Genomic DNA, 21,328 nt, shown 5'->3' with positions numbered 1-21,328 from the left:
TGTCAGCTTCCTTCCTTCACTATCTATCTGAGTCCAGGCAGCGTGAGCCTGGGTGATGAGCTGGCTCTGGGAGGCCTTGTTAAAGGCAGGGCCTCACTGGCTCTATCAACATTGCCGCTTGTTGCAGGCTTTGAGATACGCACCAGTATTTCTAATGGGGAGGGAAACCAATGCATTTACAAATATGTGTGTAACACCACTTAAACGTAACATGGATCAACAACCTGTGCCGTTTGTTGTTAAGCAGATGGCTGTGGTAGGATAAGAACCAACGCAGTGGGTCCCAGTGCTGAGTGCCAGCTCTCCTGGGGAGGGAGGGGCTTCCATCTCACTCCCACACTGGATTGAGGAAGATCTCATTTATGAATGTGTGTAGGAGACTCTGACATTGGACTGAAGTGAAAAACAAAATCCCTTTTCTTCAAAGCATTGTCCAGAAATTCCTTCTAAAATCTATGCTCAATGTCAGCATTAATTGTTTAGTGTTGCTGAGAGCATCGATGTGCTGTGAGCATCTGTAATGCGTTACAGCTGCTGAGAGTCACTCAGCCCAGCTGGGTCCTGGGAATGCATTATGGGATGGGTGTCAGGTTCCCACTGTAACTACTTCTAATCTGCAGATGTGCTGCTGGGCCACCCCATGTGCTGATGGAGAGCTGGGCGCAGGCCTTGGGTTCTGCTGTGGGTGTCTGTCCTGTGTGCTTGTCCCCACTTCTAGTACTGCTGCCTGGGAGGTTCTCTGTGCGCACTGGCAGCATGTAATGGAAGGATTTAAGGCAGAAAGATGCAAAATAAGGTACATGAAAGCATGAAGTAAATTAATTGACGGCAGCTTTGTGCTGTTTTCTATACAGAGGGCATTTCCGTTACCATGGCTTTATGTCACTAATAAGGCTTTGCCGTGTTCCTGTATTTCTGGGGTGCCAAATACCTGCACTCATGTCAACATTTCAAACCAGAGAGGTTTCAACGTGTGTTTTCCTCGTGTTTCAGACCAATTTAAGAGGTCAGTCGATATCCTGAAGCTTACAATTAATGATACAACTGAACTGAGTTACGTTACCGCAAATGACAGAGTGAAATTGAAGCTGGCTGAAATGCTTTCACTAGTGTGACTTCAGCAGAGGTTTTCTGGGCCAGCTGTTGTGGAGCTGTGGCCTGTGGGGACAGCAGTACGTGCAGGGACAGGCCAGAACCTCCAGGTGGGTACCAGGAGTGTAGAAGAAGTTTCAGGGTAAGCCTGGGGAAGGCAGAACCTCCTCCCTCCCTCCGCACTACCAGCCGTGTGCTACTCTAGGACTAACTGTGCTGCACAGCAAGGTAAGCAGTCCTGTTCCGAAACACGTGCAGGCTGCCAATGCGTTCTGAGTCACTGTCATAGAATGTAGACTATACTTGATTGGGCTGGTATCATTTGTAGAGTACCACAAATCATGTACCCAGTACTTATTTTAAATGCCTTTAATTTTATATAACGGGAATCGAGCATTAAATATAAAACACCCCAAATTAACCTTTGAAAAAGTGTTGTGAAGGCGTTTAAAAGAACATGAATATTTAATGGCTTATCATTAAAACCAATGGCAGAGCATTCTGAAAAGAATTGATATGGTGTACATACTAACATCCTGTCAAGTTTCACACCAGAAAACATCCTCCTTGATCATACAATCATACGTCCCAGTTACAAGCAGCAGCAAAGCTTCAGTTGTCATCAGGAGCCATTCACTTGTTTTTACTTCTAATGTGCTGTTTCTCTTTTCCTAGAAAACAGCAGCTCTAAAAGGCACTTGTTCAAGTAGCAGACAGGCTTCAGCCCCGTGCACCTGTGGACAGAGGTGCCAGGGTTGGAAGGCAGAGTAGCTCGGTGCAGGTTGGGCAGCAAAGAAATGCAATGGGAAATCTCCAAGGACTTCCCGTGAAAACACAGCATGTGCAACAGCTTCAACCGTGGCCACCCGCAAAGAGGACCACGAGGGCTTGTGCAATCCCCAACAGCACAAAGCCTACCCAGTTGGGAATAGAAAGGTGGAATAGAAAGGTGTCTGTAACAATCTCTGAGCACCGCTGAGAGGAGCAAGATGCTTTTGGCAACTTGCACCTCTTGCTACTTTCTGCCTTTTTATCTACACCATGCTGCACTGCTAACACCTGCTCTGGCAGTAATGGTTTCAGTCTGCTGCTACCTCCTGCTCAGTTCATGTTCTCTGCAATCCCAACACTGAGGGCCCCAACAGCGCTCTGTATGTTGGCCACAGGATGGTAGGTATTGCTATCTTATCACTGCAGCTCTGTGCTGCTACTAAAAACCTCACACCACGTGACTTCTACAGCAGATTTCAGCTTTTTCTCTGTTTGCAATAAAGGGGAATGTATTCAGTTTTCTTGAAGGGGGTAAAAGTTTGCTAAAATGAAGTTTAAAAGAAACACCGACATGGAAAAAGTTGGTATCAAAGTAAACACTGTAGTGCAAGTTACCATTAGAGCTCAAATGAGTTATTAACATAAGGGAATGTTGCTGTCATTAACACATACACAATGTTTTAAGGCAGTCAGTTATACACGAGGGATGTCATAGAGATAACGTAGTGTTACCGAACAAATACCATCATGTAAGTCTACACAGAAAGCCAGGTTTACAAACAAAATTAATACCTGAGTATAAGGCCGAATTTATTCCTTGTGGTAAATCACAAGCAAACATGCATCTCAAACTTCATGTTTAGTTCCTCAAATCTATGTTTCATGTCACTTTTTCTTCTGCTTTGCGTGAGACCACTCGGTGCTACCAGCAACACAGGAGATTGAATACAAAGCAGCTTGACAGTCTTTCATGCAGTTTTCTCACAACATTAAGGATTTTCAATTAAAGTCTTCATTTTTCCTGTAGACTTCAGCATGTGTGGTCCAAACTGAGAAGAAAACCAGAAAGGCACTGATTGCTTTCAGCAGAGACCCAGCTGAACTATTACCCATCCAAGCTGTACACAAAACCAGCGGTAATTCCCTCCATCAATTTGTTCCTCCGCAAATGTTGCCACACAAGACTTCAGCACACAACTAACTCTTTTGGTTAAGCTGCTTTAGATGATGGAGTTCTACACTTTCCTGTTCTGATTCTATGGCACAAGGCTTTGAGGGCTGTTTACTAACCTCACTGATCTACGTTATCTTGTTTTGTGAGTAAATGTGTATTGACAGAAACTCACACACAGAATATCCACTGCTCCAAAAAGCCCTTGGATTTCAAATCAATCTGAAATAAACTAGAAGCCATTAACCTGTACTAAGAATAATCTCATTTTAACGCCCCCATGATGTGGAACAAAGAAAGAAAATCATACTAAAAACTGTTAACTCACTTATGCCAATTATTAGAAGAAACTCCCTATAATGTGATTTGCTTCCTACATTCAAAGAATTCATGGGGTTCTGTGGATAGGTTTGTTAATTCCTTGGTATTTCTACCTGTTGGCAGGAAGATTTATTGGGCTTACCAGGCAACTATCAAATGATAATCTGTCCGAGCAATCAGAAGCACAACTCACCAGCACCACTTCAGTCTTTGTCTTAGCTTCAGACTTGGGAATGACTTTTTCAGTTTCACTTTGGCTATCCCCTCGGTATCGGTAAGCAAACTTCTTTCTGAGTGCTTCTGCTATTAAAGCTGCAGGATCTGTGGGGTCAACTGCTTTTGGTTTTGTATCTCCCTGTGATCTAGAAAGGTAAAAGAGAAACCTCAGCTTAGTCCAAAGATTCAGAAGCTGTGAATTCACTTCTACTCTTGCTTGTCAAATGTTACATCGTCATCTCCCCCAAGCTAAAACAGTTCACAGTCATAAAAGCAAACCATTAATGCAGAAGTTAGTACATACAAATAAACATCTTACTTTTTCACCGAGCGTAGTTTCACACTGTTCATGTCTTTGAGGATTTCTAGCATGTTTGGTATTTCAGGTTTCTTCGGCCCATTTTCTGTCGGAATCTGGCCAGCGTTTGTTTTCCTGTTTCTCCGTTGTCTGATGAGCTCGATGGCAGACAGGTTTTGCTGCAGAGGTGGGGGAGGGAGCGGTGGAGGAGGAGGGGGAGGTGGCGGCGGTGGTGGTGGCGGCAGACCAGGGGCAGCAGCTGAGGCAACAGGGCTTAGCCCAGCTGCAAACAAAACATGTGCCATGTCAGTTTCCTTCTAAGTACGCTTTATACCTCACAAATAGTCTAATAAGAATACGATTAAAACAGTTTCAGTTGTCTCCTCTCTGCCTTTTTTAGATTGTTGCATAACTTCATAAGTTGGTATCGCTGAAAAACCACATCAAAATCCTTCACTGAATTCCCAGTTCAAACTGCACTGAGATGGACAGCACCACGGCTTTCAAATCAAACCCTGCTTTTAACATTGTCAGTATTTCACTTTCTTCTGAGAGGTTGGACGTTATAGAATCATTTGAGTTGGAAGGGACCTTTAATGGTCATCCAGTCCAACTCTCCCATAGTCTGCCCTGTGAGTGATGATTCTTCCAGTTTATAAACAGAAATTACCATATGAGACTTTAAAATGTATATTTCAGAGCTTAAATAGTGCTTAAATTCAAGCTTAAATGCCAGCTCTTTGAGGATAGGGATTTTTTAGGACAGCCAATCATGTCTGAACTATCCTGACTTGATATTCCCTCTCTCAATACAATAGTAGAAATCATCAAAACGTGAAGAAACCTCTGCTTAAATGCACCTTTATGAAACTGCTGAAACCAGGCTAAGGCAGAGTTTTGAGGCCTACGGTATCTAGTATGAATACATACACAGACAGTACAGGAGAATATTCTGTCAGTGCACTCAGACACAACTTTACCACATTCTACCAGAAGAGGGAGGTAAAGATGATAAAGTCACATCAGAATTTAAGTTTCCTAATACATAAAGAAAAAGGGAAAATGAGGAAAACTTAAGTTCCTGTGGGACATTCTACAATTAAATTATTACAATTACTACAATTCAAGAATGTAACCAAGTGACCTTTAAAGCTGTTTCACCATTTTGTATTTGAACAGGTCGGGAAGAATCAGTTCACAGGCAAAAACTAATCGATACCATGAGCACAGGTTAAACAAAGTACTTGTGGGAATCAGTGAAAACTGAATGGCCATTATCTGTAATTGGCAATGGGTCTGCAACCCATTAACCCTTGCAGACTGGAGACTCAGAATTGGATGGACAGTGGTGGTTAGTTGTAAGGGAAAGAAGGAAAAGCTCTTATGGTGCTTAATACAGGAAACGACTTCTGGTTCTGTATGAACAATCTCCTTTTCTGCTGTTTATTTCGTAAGATTTAGATACAAACTACATCTTCCAGAAGCTTAATCAGTCTCTTACATGACTATATCATGATATGAGATGGTCTATTTCTGGGTAGGAAGATTCAGGTGTTAGTAGTTATTTAACTTGGTTAAATCCCAGCTGTTTATCATTAGCTTTGCTCTGAAAGCTGCTCATACTTCTTTTCTCATCTGCAGATTGGAATTCGGATGAGCCTTCAGAGAAATGCCCCCTCCCTGGTGGCATTCAAGGCCAGGCTGGATGGGGGCTCTGAGCACCCTGGTCTAGAGGGAGGTGTCCCTGCAGGGGGTTGGAACTACATGATCTTAAAGGTCCGTTCCAACCCAGGTCGTTCCGTGGTTCTAAGAAACACTCTGTATCCCTCCATTAAGATGCTATGCCCATCTACCAACCTAAGCAAAGGAATATGCAGAGTGACCAGTAATGCAATATCTCACAAAAATGACTTAATGCCGCACCGAACATCAAAAGGACAATTCATTAAGTAATTTGTGCTAAGAGTACAGTAGATCTCATACCTGCTGTCAGATTCTGTTGCTCTTGCAAGATAACAATTTTGGCTATTTGTGCTCTTAAAGTGGCTAGTTCATTTTCCAGAGCACTGATCTTCTGCAGAGCTTCTTCATTTGCAATTACTGCACTCCTGGGTGCTGGTTCTTCATGTAATGGGTTTGGAACAGAGTCCTGTCTGCCCAGGGAATTTCCAGGCTGATGTAGTTCACCTGAATGGGGCTGGGATGTTTTTGACCACACTTCTGACCTGTAAGAGAAAACATCAGAAAATTCTTCTTTAAAGGTTTTCCAATCAGTAAAAACTGAAGCAAACCAAGGACAGAAGTTGAAGGATTGACAAAAATCCATAGCGAATTTTTATACTGTTTTTGAACTTCTGGATTTCTGTTCCATTTCTGCCCTCCATTTTACCAGGAGAATGGAGTATATGGAGCTTGATGCTGCTTATCAATAAACAGGAAGGGATCTTACGTCAAGGTTTCTAAGAATAAACACTACTATAGAGAAATAAAGCTTCATACAATGTAAGAGCGTCTGTGAGCTTTCCTACTCACAAAGAGCAAGAACATTCAACTCTGCTGCTTTCCTGCATGAAGGCAGAAGCTACGTTAAACACAGAGATTACTGAACATCTGCAGTCACCAACAGTTTATATTCATTGGTGACAACAACATTTTAAAACAGGCTGAGTAGAGCTGACACAGATTAATGATAATGGGTTGTCATAAATCAGATCATCTCACTGTAGCACTAGATGATACACAACTGAGTCTTTCACAACACTGACAGAAAATATCAAACATTATCCGGAGGAGCTGTGGAAAAGACCTCTAAGATCATCTAGTCCAACCATTAACCCCTCACCACCATGCCCACTAACCCATGTTCCTCCAGCCTGTTCCAGTGCTTGACCATTCTATCCAACCTGAACCTCCCCAGGCACAACTTGAAGCCATCACCTCTCCCCCTATCACTGTTATGTGGGAGAAGAGGCTGATCCCCACCTCACCACCTCCTTTCAGGCAGATAATTGTAGAGAGCTGTAAGGTCTCCCCTGAGTCTTCTCCAGACCCAATTCCCTTGAGTGCTCCCCAAAAGACTCATGCTGCAGCCCCTTCCCCAGCTTTACTGCCCTAGAGGGTGGCAACCCTGCCCAAAGCAGCAGGGTTGGAACTTGATGGTCCTGAAGGACTCTTCCACCCCAAGCATTCTGTGGTTCTATGTCCAGCACAGCTTGATTAAGCACAACTGAATTTTACCAAGGATTTTAAAATGCAGGTACTATTATTAACTTGGAAATAGCAACTAAGATTGAGAAAAGCATAGGATGCTTCCTTTAGGAACCAGCTCCCTGCACTCTAAAAAAGCAAAGCGGGGAGGCTGGCAGTCATTCCACTCTAAAATGCACCTTCTACAACCTCTTCAAAGGAGCAGAAGAGCTGAACAGCAAAGAGTATCTTTAGCTCAGAGCAGCAATAGCATTTTAAGCAAATTTCCTCACTGGATTTTAATGCCCTGTAAGAATATTATGCCTGAGTTGTCAGTACTGCTCTGATTAGGGGTAGGAGAAGCGTGGCTTTTCATTTAGTTGCTTCATTTACAGAACTGCATTCACTTAAAAAATTGTCTGCAATGCTATTTACTAAATTAGAGTGAAAATATATTTATCAGTATCACCTATGTGATCTCTGTGAAATGAGACACACCTAATGTATGCTGCACTACACAGCATCATGCACAGGTGGAATGCAGAGTGTACACTGAAATGTTCATGTTTGCTAAATAACTCACCTGCATGTTTCATTAGAAGCCTACATTGCCTTAAGCTCACTATTTACCTAGAGGATTCTTTTAGTCTGATCTCACACCCACTTGTCCCACCCCTCCCTTCGTTTGCATGCAGGTACTTCAGCAGTAATTCACTCCTTCAGTTTCTGGAAGGTTAGTCTGAACTCAAGTTTTCCCTGCACTACAGAACTGTACTCTGGTTCAGGCTGGTGTCAGCAGTAATTTGGATAGGTTAGAAAATAGAACTTCATCACTTTGGCCAAACTGTTTCATGCAGCTACAGTGCTACGCAGCACTCCGTGTCCAACACAGAAGTATCTGTGCTATAATTCTGGACACAGGTACTCACACGTTTCCCTGCCAGTCTTCATTATAAAGATGAAGACAAAATATAAATTGTAATTTTAAATTATGTGCTATAGAATGCAAAGCCCTGCATTAACAGTAATGCACAGTGTATTCTCACTGGAGGGAACCCAGTTCTTTTGCTCAGCTTTTAATTTCAAAGAGAAAGTCTAAGTGCGTACCTGAGCCTTGTAGAGACTTCACCTTCCTCTTGAGCAACCCATCCGACATCTGCAAAGGAAGCCACTGCATCTTCTCTATGTTGATGAGGATGATTTCCTTCTATGGCTTGAGAAGTAAGCTACATTTTAAAGGCAAGATTGAAAGTTTTAGAAACATTATTCCCAGCCTATTTCACAGTTGTTTTATCCAATGCTTCTAGTGAGGCTGCACATAACTATTAACACATACATGCATGAAGTGCATCAATAGACTCAGTACACTTGTTACTGTCCTGAGCTTGGTGTAAAATCTAACACACTATTCAATCTTATCTCCTGAATGTTTTGCAGAAATCATATTGGTTTGTGAGATTCACGACTACCTACATGTACTATGGCACAACACTCAGCACTGGAAGTCCAAAGCAAATTGTTACCTTAATGACAAACATCAACACTCTGGAGTACTTTGCTGTAATAACTTAAATAATGTTTTAATGATATTCATGACCAGAAGTTAGAAAGTAATTACTACTTCTACCTATTAATCTTTTAGGCTAACTTAGTAATCTTGTGAGAGAAACTGTTGTAGCTCATGCTACACAAGGGCATGTGTATTCAGTCCAGTGACTGAGTACAGCCTGATCTCTGTACTTTAGCAAATGAAAGTTACTGAAAGATCCTTCTGTAATTCCTCCTGCTCTGTTTGCTGCCTTTAGTTATTTATTTCCAGTGTGACTCCGCCACCTCTACTGCATATGTTACATATAATCCATGTGCCAAATTTGCACGTGAAGTGTTGCAGGTATTTAAGTGCTGGTAGTGGCAGGGAAACTACAAACACTGGCAAAGATGGTGCTATCATTTAATAGTCTCTTATGTACTGCTCTGATCCATCCTGCTAGCACTCAAAGGCAACCCACTCCTCTAAGAAGAAACTACAATGTAGCAGCAACCATGAAATGCTAGCAGTATAAAGAATCTGTAGCTGACCTAGCACAGTAGGACTGTAATCTTGATTGAGTAAAACCATTTATGAAGAACACGCACACATATTTTAGTTGTAGCCTTTGATACACAAGTTCCAGATAGAAGTATATAGAAGTTCTGTTTCTGTTGTTGTTTTATTTCTTCTTCCCCTAGGAGTTGTCACAAACAGCTTTGGAAATTGAGATTATGAGGTGAAGATGACTACTCCTGCAACTTGTGTGTGAGCCTTTATCGTAGCTCCCAGGAGTATATATTGCCATTACTCGAGCATTTGGAAACAACAGGGTTTTTTCCAGGTAGCATCAGCACAGATGGCAATATGTTATCACATTAACAGTTGTGCCTAATACCATCACAGCCTGCCTCTCTTCAGAACAGCCTGGAGCATACTATGTTGCATGGTAGGACTGTCATTGTTTGAGGTTTCCTTGTATTATTTTCTTCTTTTTAAAAATAGAATGATCGTGACCACTGCAGCTGTATTAAAGCTAATGGTAACTAAAAACATCTGTAACATCTTTTTGCAGGCCATAGGAATTTTCCTAATGGTAATGGCCACATGAGGAACTATTACCACAAAAGTCTGAAGGTGCATTTAAATAAAGGTATTACATGTGCTTGCATCAGAAATCACTTTAGAAAGCAACAGTAAGGAATGCATTTACCACAGCCAGGTTTCTTGCATCATGAGATAAGTAACTTCTAATCCAATATCTAGTAGCAAGCCGTCTGTTACACTGTGATGCAAGTTTCTTCTTACTTATTAAGTCATATTTATGCGTAAACAGAATCTGCTTGTTCCATATGCAGATGTTTTTTTTTCTCTGTCCCTATAAATGACAAGGCCTTCACAGAAGCGGGTTCTGAATTTCAAGTTGAGGCAAGATTTTCATTGAACTTAGAAGTTAAAAGCCAGCAATCAACTCTTAGAACTTCTGCTTGTCTGTAGAACGGTGTTTAAAGAACCCTGCTGAATGGGCTCCAGCCCATCCTGGCTGAGGAACATTCAGATAACTGCTCTGCAATGCCTGAAATGGAGAAATGACAGCTGAAAACAGGCCCAGTTCTATTAAACACTGGATTGCAGGCATAGGATGAAGGAGCAGAATTAGCTTGCTTTTCTTTCTATTCTCTTATAGAACTCTTTAAGTAGAACTATAGTTTCCCCATATTTTTCCTTAACAGACTCTTCCCCTATTTTAGTGTGTGTGTGCTTGACATATACATGTGTGCATGCAGACAAAGAATGCCTGAAAAACAAAAACACGCTGAACTGCTTTTATATGGTGTCAAAGTAGGGTTCCTACCTCTTGTTGGCTCCAAGAAGCAGAAAGTAGAACAAATATTTATACACATTTAAGAAAGAACAAAAGCCTCAGCTTTCAAATTACTAATAGACTTGTGTATTAAACATTTTGAAATCCTTCTTCAGGACAAAACTGCTGTGGTTTTTCAGATGAGCACTGACGTTTGCTACATTCACATCAATTCCTTAGGAGGCTTGTATTCATTTATACAGTGTATATCAGACAAACAGAAGCACGGGACTACAATGGAGATGTTGTATCTGGAAGACACTGGATTGGTAACACTGGAGGAGGAAGGCTCCTATCTTCACCAAGCGTTGGATTGTTCACCCACTAATAGGGAATGTGATCTTCACCAAGCGTTGGATTGTTCACCCACTAATAGGGAATGTGAGCTGAGTTTAGACCATTGTGAGACAGGTTAGTTTTACCCTACTGATGATGTGCTGTTGCACTATGTCTGTATGCATTTATTAGTTTGTTTGAGCCTACCTCAGCTATATTGATGCTCAACTCTTTCTCCCCTAAAGAACACAGGTAAAGTATGACATACAAAAAAGCTTTATGAACCACTTTCATTTGTTCATGCCATATATAGCAAAGTTCTGCCACCGCTTACTAAATGCATGAGCTGCACTTAGCAATAAATATTGAGGAGGACAAAAAACACAGAGACAAATACAACAGTCACACACCTCAAGCATGCAAGAAGAACAAACATAAATAGGGATGCTCTTTCAATACCCCTTATCCATTTATCATAACAAAAAGATAGCCTGTAGAATGTTTATTGGTCTCAGATAAAGTTAGAAGCACTGGTGGTATGCATGCACCCCCAGGTGAGGCAAGTATGGTTTGCTTTGGTTTCTGGATGAAGTGACTTACAGCAAAGTTCAGTGCACGGTCCTTTCATAAAAGAGCTAAAGCTGGCAAGAAAGAAAAAGGAAGAGACAGCTGTAGGAAAGCCTCAGTTGCAACAGCATAAACGTGATCAAGGCTGGTACTGAACTTCACTACAGAATCTTGACACAGATATAAAGAGAAAGAGAGATGTTAGCATCACACTTCTACACGTTCAGCAGTCTATGATCTGAAACAGTTATAATTATTCTAAAAAAAAATATAAATCTTTAAAAAGCCTGCATTAACCACTTTGTCCCCCAGGTAATGTTAGCATGGCTTTTACTATCACCACAGAAAGGTAATCTGAGTTATTTGGGGTTTTTAGGCTTATTTTAAATTCCAATATTATTCATACATCTCATACAGGATACAGAGAGTAATGTAAGAGTGAAAAAATCAGCTGTGTAAAAATTACCTTGCCTTAGTATGGCCGATGGTTCCCACCATTCATCTTTGCATTCTCCACCCTCGTTCAACCCAAGAAACACTCCTTTCTCAGCATGAGTTTCAAGCACTAAATCCCTGTAATTCTATGCCCACCCCCTATGCACAGCAGTCTCGGAGTTGAAAAGATCCTGTGTAACAGCTTCCATTTTCCCATCTGTTCCTGACCGACTTGTTATAAAAAGCAAGGGTTTCTCCTCAAGTTTTTGCCCTCACTCTTTAGCCTCCCACTAGATGCACTGAAAGATACAAGATAACAAATGAGAAGCTTTGAGAAGAGAAGGTTCTGGGGAGACCTCATTGTGGCCTTCCAGTACTTGAAGGGAGTGTATAAACAGGATGGGAAACACATGTTTACAAGGGTGAATAGTGATAAGACAAGGGAAAATGGTTTTTAACTAAGAAAGGGGAGGTTTAGGTTAGATATTAGGAGGAAGTTTTTCACACAGAGGGTGGTGACGCATTGGAGCAGGTTGCCCAAGGTGGTTGTGGATGCCCCATCCCTGGAGGCATTCAAGGCCAGGCTGGATGTGGCTCTGGGCAGCCTGGTCTGGTGGATGGTGACCCTGCACATAGCAGGGGGGTTGAAACTGGATGATCATTGAGGTTCTTTTCAACCCAGGCCATTTCACGATTCTATGATTTTAGAAGTTCCATTTTCTTTAGGGAAACAATTCAAGTTTTGCTACATGTTTACAGCAACACTGGTCAGCGTTTTAGGCAGTACAGAAAAGAACCCATAGTAGGTAAAAATCTGAATTGGAAGTGGGAAGAACTGAAGTATTCTCCTATGCGACAGGTTCATCTAATTCTGTATTCATGAACCCTCAAGGCAATTTACTTAAGTGGGCTGTAGGTTTCCTTAAAATCTTTTGATACGAGAGTAAATCTCTTCATCTGTATAGCGAAAGTTGTGTTTAAAACAGTTGAGATTGCCTACCTGAAACTGAACTCTTGGACACTGTATTAGAGAGAGGTTAGTACCAATTTTTCTTACAATACTCCGAGATGAACCATAAGGCTTGCTTGACCAAAGTACCTATTGGGAAGAAAAAAATAGTCAGAATTAGATACAAAAATATTGGAACAGTTTTCCTTTATCCTTCTGTACTATGCTTGTGCTAAATGTACATATGATTTACAAGTTATTCTTTTCTTGCTAGGAATACAATATACAGTTATGACTGTTTAAGTTCAAGACAGCCTTTACATTAAGTTTAAATTCAAAGCAATAAATGTAGTACTGTGGTAGGATTCAAGACGTGATCTTCAAAAGCATAATTTGCCTCTTTTTAACACAATGAGGAATTTGCATTGAGTCATACCCAGCTTTTTAAGGCGTTTTATGAAAACCCACTCAATCATGAAAAATTCCGAATCACAGAAAGGCTGGGTTGGAAGGGACCTCAAGGATCATGAATTTCCAATCCACCATCGCAGGCAGGGCCACCAACCTCCCTATTTAATACTAGACCAGGCTGCCCAGGGTCCCACCCAACCTGGCCTTAAACACCTCCAGGATGTTATGAAATTCCACATTCCCCAAATCGTTTTGTTTTTTTTTTAATTAAGAGCTTTTTCTAACACAGGAACAGCGTCTGCCAGTCTTAATAGAAACTGACGATAAACCAATACAAGGCAGAACATGCAGCTGTGGAAATGAAAAATGGAAAAAAGAAATATTTGAAAGTTAAAATGCCCCAACATACAGAAGCAGTAAAGAAAACTGCAAACAGTTTTACTTAATGACAAGAATGTTTGCTCTCCTATTTTACCAAAGGTGTATGAAATGAAACTTTAACTCTAGAAGAATTCTACAAAAGGAGCCAGAACAGAAGAACAGAGCGACAGAAGCAGGAAAGATTTCAGTAGAGAGAATGACAACAGAAGCAAAGGGAGAAAAGACAGAATTATAGAATTACCCAGGTTGGAAAAGACCTTGAAGATCATCAAGTCCAACTGCAGCCTAACCAGTACCTGAACTCTAAAAGCCTAAATCATATCCCTGAGCACCACATCCAAATGGCTCTTAAACACAACCAGGGATGGTGATTCAACCACCTCCCTGGGGAGCCTATTCCAGTACCTAACTACCCTTTCTGTAAAGAAGTTCTTCCTAATATCCAACCTAAACTTGCCCTGGTGCAACTTGAGGCCATTTCCCCTCGTCCTGTCACTTGTCACTGGTGAGAAGAGACCTGCCCCACTCCCACTGTAAGAACCTTTCAGGTACTGGAAGGAAAGAGTGAGGGGAAGGCTCATAAATGATGTTTATGAGGTTAATAAACAATTAGAACACTGTCTGGTAATTAAAAATACTTGGACAGTATTCACTTCTGACTGTAGGTACAAATTGACTATTCAGCTCTTAGTTTTTAAAGGCTTATGGCTTTAAGTGAATTCAACACCCTGTTAGAAGGCTGCCTCATCTTAATTCTAATCTGAGTATGAATAGCATGGATCGGATTTATTAAAACAACCCTGATAGGGCATGGCTGTATTGCTTGTGTGATTTGCATAGTGATGCTGTGGGAGTTTCACACCACACCACTGAATAACACTCTGATATAGCACACAAAAATCGCTACTCTTTAAATTCAGAAGGTTTTATTAAGAACAAAATATTATGCTTCACAGTATTTATCCCCAGATTATATTATTTCAAAAACTTCACAAAAACATTTTGCTTAGTTCCATGCTGAAGCATCTTTCTTTCCTCTGGCTTTAATAGAACGTATACATTTTGACTAAATAAATGCACAGATGCACAGCACATATGCTATGATAGATTTCCACATCAGATCCTCATCGTTGCCAACGATCTGCTCAGACTCAGTTTTTCATTACAGGAAATCCAAACTCCTGCTTAATATGCAGTTAATCACAGATCACAGAATCACAGAATGACCCGGGTTGGAAGGAACCTCAAGGATCATCTAGTTCCAACCCCCCTGCCTGGCAGGGCCACCAAACATACACCTTTGTCAGGTGTATCAGGTTGCCCAGGGCCCCGTCCAACCTGGCCTTGAACACCTCCAAGGACGGGGCATCCACAACCTCACTGGGCAGCCTGTTCCAGGGCCTAACCACTCTCCTAGTGAAGAACTTCCCCCTGACACCCAACCTAAATCTTCCCTCTTTTAACTTAAAACCATTTCCCCGTGTCCTGCTATTATCAGCCCTTTAAGTTAAGTTAACCTACGGAGTCCTCTCTGGGAACTGCATTTTAGATGCCACAAAGGATAACCTCCCATTTGTGACGACCGCATTATTGCAATCTATACAGTTGAACAAAATGCAAGTAGATTGAAGCCCTCAAGAATAAGCCACTGATAGCAGTACTGCAGTAACAGTCTCAGCTTTCATAGTAGATTCTGCTACTAAAAGCAGAATGGTTGACAACAGCCTCAAAGTGATGTTGCACAGGAAAAATATACTAGTCAAAAGAATGCTTGATTAATTATGGAAGTACTGCCACAAGAGCAAAGAGCTTGGACTGTGTGTTGTATTGCCAACCTAAGTGCAGTACACTTCAAACAAGTGGTAAAACTTGTTTAGGGATTGCTCAGACCACAGGCAAAAGGTTGACTGGGACCGATATCCTCCATAATATCTGGTGCCTAAATGCGTTTCAGGTTTAGAATGACTCAGTTTGGGCGATTCAAGATATGCCTAGATGGTGTTTTCAGCAAACTGCACACAAGTTGTGCCTCAAGGTCTGCCCAGCTGAGCTAGTAAGTCTCAACATTGCTCTAGTCCTGTTTGCACAGCTTCTTGTTGACTTGAAGCACTGGCAGAGCAAGTCTGCAGACTATTACTTAGTAATACCCTCTTATTGCATCAGTGTTTTACTGTTCTCCGGGATGACTGACATTAGGAAACGTAAACACATTATCCCAGGCTTGAGACAGAGAATAGGGGGAAACAGAGGTTATAAACTTGTTTTAAAGTACAGACTAAAGATGCTGCTAACAATAACCATGCTAGCACCCATAGTAGTAACCACATTCTTGTGCTCTGGATTTTCAGTGTTATGAAATCCATGTTATACTTATCCATGAAATCTCCGATTTAAGTTCTAATAAAATCCTAAAATACCACCTCTTACGGGTAACCTACAACGTATATCAGTAAATGCCTCTCTGTAAATGCCTGAGTGATCTATCACAATCAGTAAAGTAAGAACCATCCCAGATAAATACTGCACGTAGTTGGTATGGAATTCCATCTTATTAAAATATGTAACTTAAAGAGATTATTGCATTGGACACAGCAATTCTACTCAAAACAGCTTCCAAAAGATCCCAGTGAGACAGTAGGTGATATGTAGCAAACCTGTCTAAGCACTGACAAAAAGCTCCCCATATTCTTTTGTTCAGGAGGAAACCTATGCAGGCACATTCTTCTATTTCCCTAGTGAAGCACACAGCCATGTTGCTCTCCTATACAGTAACATGTTCAGGAGGAAAGGAGAGGTAGATACACCACAATAATCGTCATCTCAGGGATTTACTCAGGGGTATGATTTAGTGTAGGGTTTTTAGAGCTAGGGTACTGGTTAGGCTGCAGCTGGACTTGATGATCTTCAAGGTCTTTTCCAACCTGGGTAATTCTGTGATTCTATGATCTCAGTTTCATGGGGCTCTTTATCTCTCTAAGATAAGAGCAAAGAAGGAAGGACATTTAAGAATGGATTCAGTTGTCAAAAGTCAGTTGAAAGTTTTCCTTCATCTTCAAAATACACCTAAAACAGGAGAATGAAAAGCATCATCTACACTGGAAACAGTTTGCTGTTAGAGCTAGAAGGAATTACATGGTATTTTTAATGCGTACATTACTCAGTACTTCAATGTCTTCAGTAGGGAACTGTAAAACTGCTCAGCAATGCAGAATCATACAGATACTGAGTGTATTTAAAGTGCTCTGCTAGAATGGACAACAGTGAACTAAAACATATGAAGTGCTTTCAATACCTGATTTTCTGAAAAAAAGGGAGGCAAAAAAATGATCAAGTTTGAAACACTTACTGATTCCATATTAAGTCCAACTTGCTCAAAAATCATCCTCATTAAGCACTTAAACCAGCGAATCATTTGGACTGAAAAGGGTTCTTCCAAACCTGGATTTAAGCCTTCCAAATTTACAGGGCTGCAGAGGTTCCATAGTCCTTCTGAAAGAAGAAACATGAAACAAATATTTTAGAAGCAGTGGTCATACAGAGAAGAAAATTGTTCCATGTGTTTCAAAACAAGCTTCTGAGGCAGCTGCTGAAAACAAGACACTTCCAGGCACTACCTGGCTGTCTTCTTAAAGAGCAATAGATCATTGCACACTGACCTCATTGCAGCCTTTCAATACCTGAAGGGAACTTACTCCCAGGAGGGGAGTAAACTCTTTGAAAGGGCTGACAATAGAAGGACACGGAGAAATGGTTTTAAGTTAAAAGAGGGAAGATTTAGGTTGGATGTTGGGGGGAAGTTGTTCACTAGGAGAGTGGTTAGGCCCTGGAACAGGCTGCCCAGGGATGTTGTGGATGCCCCGTCCTTGGAGGTGTTCAAGACCAGGTTGGACGGGGCCCTGGGCAACCTGATGTAGTAAATGTGTATGTTTGGTGATCTGCCAGGAGGGGGGTTGGAACTACCATGATCCTTGAGTCCTTCAACACCGGTCAGTTTCTAGTTGATGTCGTAAATTCCTAGTTACTGAAAGTATAGTTATCCCAAAGACAAATCATCTAGTAGAAGCAAGAGAGTTTTGTAGTATGATTTTTAAGAAGTCAAAGCTGTTGCAAAGTGAATGACTAAAACACTGGGACTTGAATGAGCACTTTGCAACCCAACTTGCAATGCTGTGATTCAAGGACCACGATTCTTAGCTGAAAACTCTTCTCTATGCAAAAACACAAAAACTGCAAGAAAGCAGAGCCCCTCTCCTCACTTACATTGTCTAACAGCTTTGTTGTTTCCCACAACAGAAACATGGAAATATGACTAATAGAAGAAAAGAAACAGGAAACAGTGGCGATGTGGGACCTGAAAATACTCAAGGACTTCATAAAGTTGCGCCAGGTTTCAAAACTGCGTCCTATTTATATACATGCTACCATTCGCTAAAAGAGCTTTTATTGGTATCTTCAGCTAAAATGTTCTATCTACAAAGTCACAGCTTGGATGCCATTGAGAATTGTGTGCCATCTTAAAAACAAACAAACTAACAAAATAAACACCAAAAATAACTATTGCTTTGGGTTTGCGTTTGTTTTGTGTATGAGGCTACAAACAACACTCTGTTAGAAGCGCCGCTGAACCAAATATTGCACATAGAACAACCGGTTGACTAAAGCCGTGACAGACAGAAGGATGACTAAGGCAATGCGGCAGCGAGGAACTGTTAGTTAGGAAGTTACTAAGTCAGGGGATGGAAAAGCTTGTGCAGTTTGAAAGTGCCCTCCACGGAGCACTTAGCAGTTCAATCATCACTGTTTGTTTACAAACGTTACTGGGTTTTGTTAGGTTTTTTTTTTCCCCCCAGCAGCTCCTTAGTGAGAATCTACTTCTTGTGGAAACTTGGCAGGAACCACGTAACCTTACAGGGTTTGGTTTTTGGCGTTATTCTTTCCAGTGAGGCCTTTATAAATCAATAGATATAGAACTGTTCCAGGTTGTGAAAAGACTTGAAGATCATCAAGTCAACTGTAAGTCTATACCAGTAGCCTAACTCTAACAACCCTCTCGCTAAATCATATCCTGCAGCACACAATCAAACGGCTCTTAAACACAACCAGGGATGGCGAAGTTCAACCACCTCCCTGGGGAGGGCTTATTGCAGTACCTAGAATACCTTTTCTGTAAAGAAGCTCTTCCTAGATATCCAATCCTAAACTAACAACCTCCTAAATCATATCCCTGAGTACCACATCCAAACTGCTTGTTTCTCATCATCACAGGAAGAATAAAGTTTCCTAACAGGACTTACTTTTATTGACAAATAACCCAGGCAAAAAGTACTATTCTACCAGGTAGCAGAGGACTAACATTAGGGTATTTTTATTAAAAAAAGGACACAAAAATGAACTAATCTCTAAGAGATTAAATGGAAAAGCAACAGATGAGAATAATGGGCTGCCTATAAGCTGACAGAGTCCCGCCTCCAACCGACCTGCAGCCTCACTTTAGGTACTGGAAGAGCACCATGAAGTCTCCCCAGCGCTGCCTTCTGTCCAGGCCAAACAAGCCCGACTCTCTCAGCCTTTATTTGTAGGAGAGGCTCTCTGGTGCTCAGACCATCCTTGTGGCTCTACTCCTGTCCCAGTCCAACAGCTCCACACCCTCCTCATGCTGGGTGCCCCACTCCAGATGCAATACTGCAGGTGGGGGCCTCATAAGGGCAGAGATGACTCTTCTACCCTGATCACAGATCACAGAATGACCCGGGTTGGAAGGGACCTCAAGGATCATGTAGTCAACCGCCCTGCCTGGCAGGGTCACCAAACATAACACCTTTATCAGATCAGGTTGCCAGGGCGCCGTCCAACTGGCCTTGAAACCTACCAAGTGACGGATGCATCCACAACCTCCTGGGCATGCCTGTTCCTAGGCCTAACGCACTTCGTAGTGAACAACTTCCCCCCAACATCCAACCTAAATCTTCCCTCTTTTAACTTAAAACCATTTCCCCGTGTCCTGCTATTGTCAGCCCAGAAGTCACTCTGTGAGAGTGCAAAGTACCCCCCTGGATACCAGCACAGCACTACGGACAACTGTGTGTTAATAACCTCCAGATCATTACTCATCTATAAAGAAATCTATAAGGAAAATGCTTCTAAGTACAACCCCAATCGCTTTCATAGTTTCCACTCAATCTTTTCATATCAGTTATCAGTCTACAAGGCTGACAGATAACACCGCCTCATCAAACGTTCATGAGGTAAATACAAAGGCTGGGGAAGCTGCACACACAGGCAGACCAGTCAACTAATAGGAAATGGAAATGAAACCCTTTGGCTTTCTAGTGGATGATACACATGGCAAATGAAAAGAAAGAAAAGGTAGATGCAAGCACTTTCAAATAGAAATATTTCTAGGTGGATAAGCACAACGCTGGAAAATACAAGGCCCTTTCAAATGATGAGTTCTCTTAAAAAGAAACGTGATATTTGTATTTAAGTTTCTCTACTTAAAATCCAAGCCAAAATGAAAGAGAATGCTTTAACGCTCTCGGTGCAGCAGATCAGCTACATATGGAGAGTAAACAAGACCACGAAAGGTCTAATCTCTACATTGAAAAGGTTTGTATAACATAAACGTTATACAATAGTGTATGTAGTGGCCCTGCCAGGCAGGGAGGTTGGAACTACACGATCCTTGAGGTCCCTTCCAACCCGGCTCATTCTGTGATTCTGTGATAAATAAGTACATTTATTTCAAAGAAGCACCAAGCACATAAAAAAAGGAGTTCAAGGCCAGGCTGGACGGGGCTCTGTGCAGCCTGTTCTAGTATTAAATGGGGAGGTTGGTGGCCCTGTCTGTGATGGGGGGGTTGGGGATTCATGATCCTTGAGGTCCCATCTGTGAAGTGCTCCCCGATTTCTAAGCCAGGCAGTGAGGCGTTATAAAGACAGAACCGTACAGCCACACTCTGCTGCCAGACTTACACAGCTCCCCAGCTGCTGTTGTCAGCGTCATCCCTGCTCCCCCTTTGAGAAAGGTTCTATTCACAGAAGGGTGTCCATGGCTGGAAAAGCATTCCGAACGTTCTATGCTTTTTTCTGCCATAATGCCTCTTAGTAACAACTTCAGGCTCCCACACAATGTAAATGGCGACCGGGCTGGTTCTGATCCGGCGGCAGCTAACTGCAGCTTTAAAACTCCATGTTTTGCTTCCCATAACTGACACTACAACATCAGCGGGTTTCGCTTTCGGACACTGGAACAGGCTGCCCAGGGAGGTTGTGGATGCCCCGTCCTTGGAGGTGTTCAAGGCCAGGTTGGACGGGGCCCTGGGCAACCTGATCTAGTAAATGTGTATGTTTGGTGGCCCTGCCAGGCAGGGGGGTTGGAACTACATGATCCTTGAGGTCCCTTCCAACCCGGGTCATTCTGTGACACGTTCAATCCGCAAACAGCCGCGTCACACCCGCCACCTCCTCTCGGTGCCCCCACGCACCCCCACCTCCCTCACCCCCCTCCCCCCCATGTCCCCCCGTTGTTTCTCACCGCGCTGCAGTGTCACCCCGCGCTGCGGCTCCCGCTGCCGCCGTCCCCTCACACTCCGCTCCCGCCCGGTGGGGCCGTGTGCAGCCCGGCCGGCTCCGAACCACCCCCAGCACCGTGCTCTCTCACCCGCTTCTCTCACTGAGCTGGCGACCCCACCAGCAGCCAATCAGCGGCCGCGCCGGCACCTCCCCGACCAATAGGCGGCCGGCTTGAGGGGAGGCGGGACCTCAACCGCCCTTCGGCTGGGTGTCCAGCGACCTTACCCGGCAGCCACCGCGTCTGATTGCGTCCATCGGACACGTGACCGGGCTCCGCCAATAAGAGGCGG

The 21,328-nt window shown here is 42.5% G+C and overlaps 1 protein-coding gene across 2 annotated transcripts; it reads right to left on the bottom strand.

Moving 5' to 3' along the window:
* Positions 1-1,446: 1,446 nt before the first annotated feature.
* Positions 1,447-21,165, bottom strand: MTFR1 (mitochondrial fission regulator 1). Of its 2 annotated transcripts, none has more exons than XM_015855685.2 (8): positions 21,001-21,165; positions 16,813-16,955; positions 12,726-12,824; positions 8,163-8,281; positions 5,853-6,094; positions 3,891-4,152; positions 3,549-3,717; positions 1,447-2,912 (listed from the first exon to the last, which is right to left on the bottom strand). In XM_015855685.2, the coding sequence occupies exons 2-8, from the start codon at positions 16,876-16,878 to the stop codon at positions 2,853-2,855; spliced, it is 1,017 nt and encodes a 338-aa protein (XP_015711171.1). In that variant the 5' UTR covers positions 16,879-16,955; positions 21,001-21,165; the 3' UTR covers positions 1,447-2,852. The 2 variants fall into 2 exon arrangements, with proteins under 2 accessions (XP_015711171.1, XP_015711172.1); XM_015855686.2 differs by lacking the exon at positions 21,001-21,165 and adding an exon at positions 20,439-20,518.
* Between the last annotated feature and the right edge of the window lie 163 nt (positions 21,166-21,328).

Source organism: Coturnix japonica, chromosome 2 (assembly GCF_001577835.2).
Source record: "Coturnix japonica isolate 7356 chromosome 2, Coturnix japonica 2.1, whole genome shotgun sequence".
Classification (NCBI taxonomy): domain Eukaryota; kingdom Metazoa; phylum Chordata; class Aves; order Galliformes; family Phasianidae; genus Coturnix; species Coturnix japonica.
This window is presented reverse-complemented; position numbering and strand designations above follow the sequence as displayed.

Excerpts from the sequence above, each read along its gene's own strand:
- MTFR1 (XM_015855685.2), bottom strand. The coding sequence starts at position 16,878 with ATGATTCGCTGGTTTAAGTGCTTAATGAGGATGATTTTTGAGCAAGTT. Across the intron at positions 3,718-3,890 it reads AAACTACGCTCGGTGAAAAA|ATCACAGGGAGATACAAAAC; the intron begins GTAAGATGTTTA and ends TTACCTTTCTAG. Across the intron at positions 2,913-3,548 it reads CAAAGACTGAAGTGGTGCTG|TTTGGACCACACATGCTGAA; the intron begins GTGAGTTGTGCT and ends TTTTCTTCTCAG.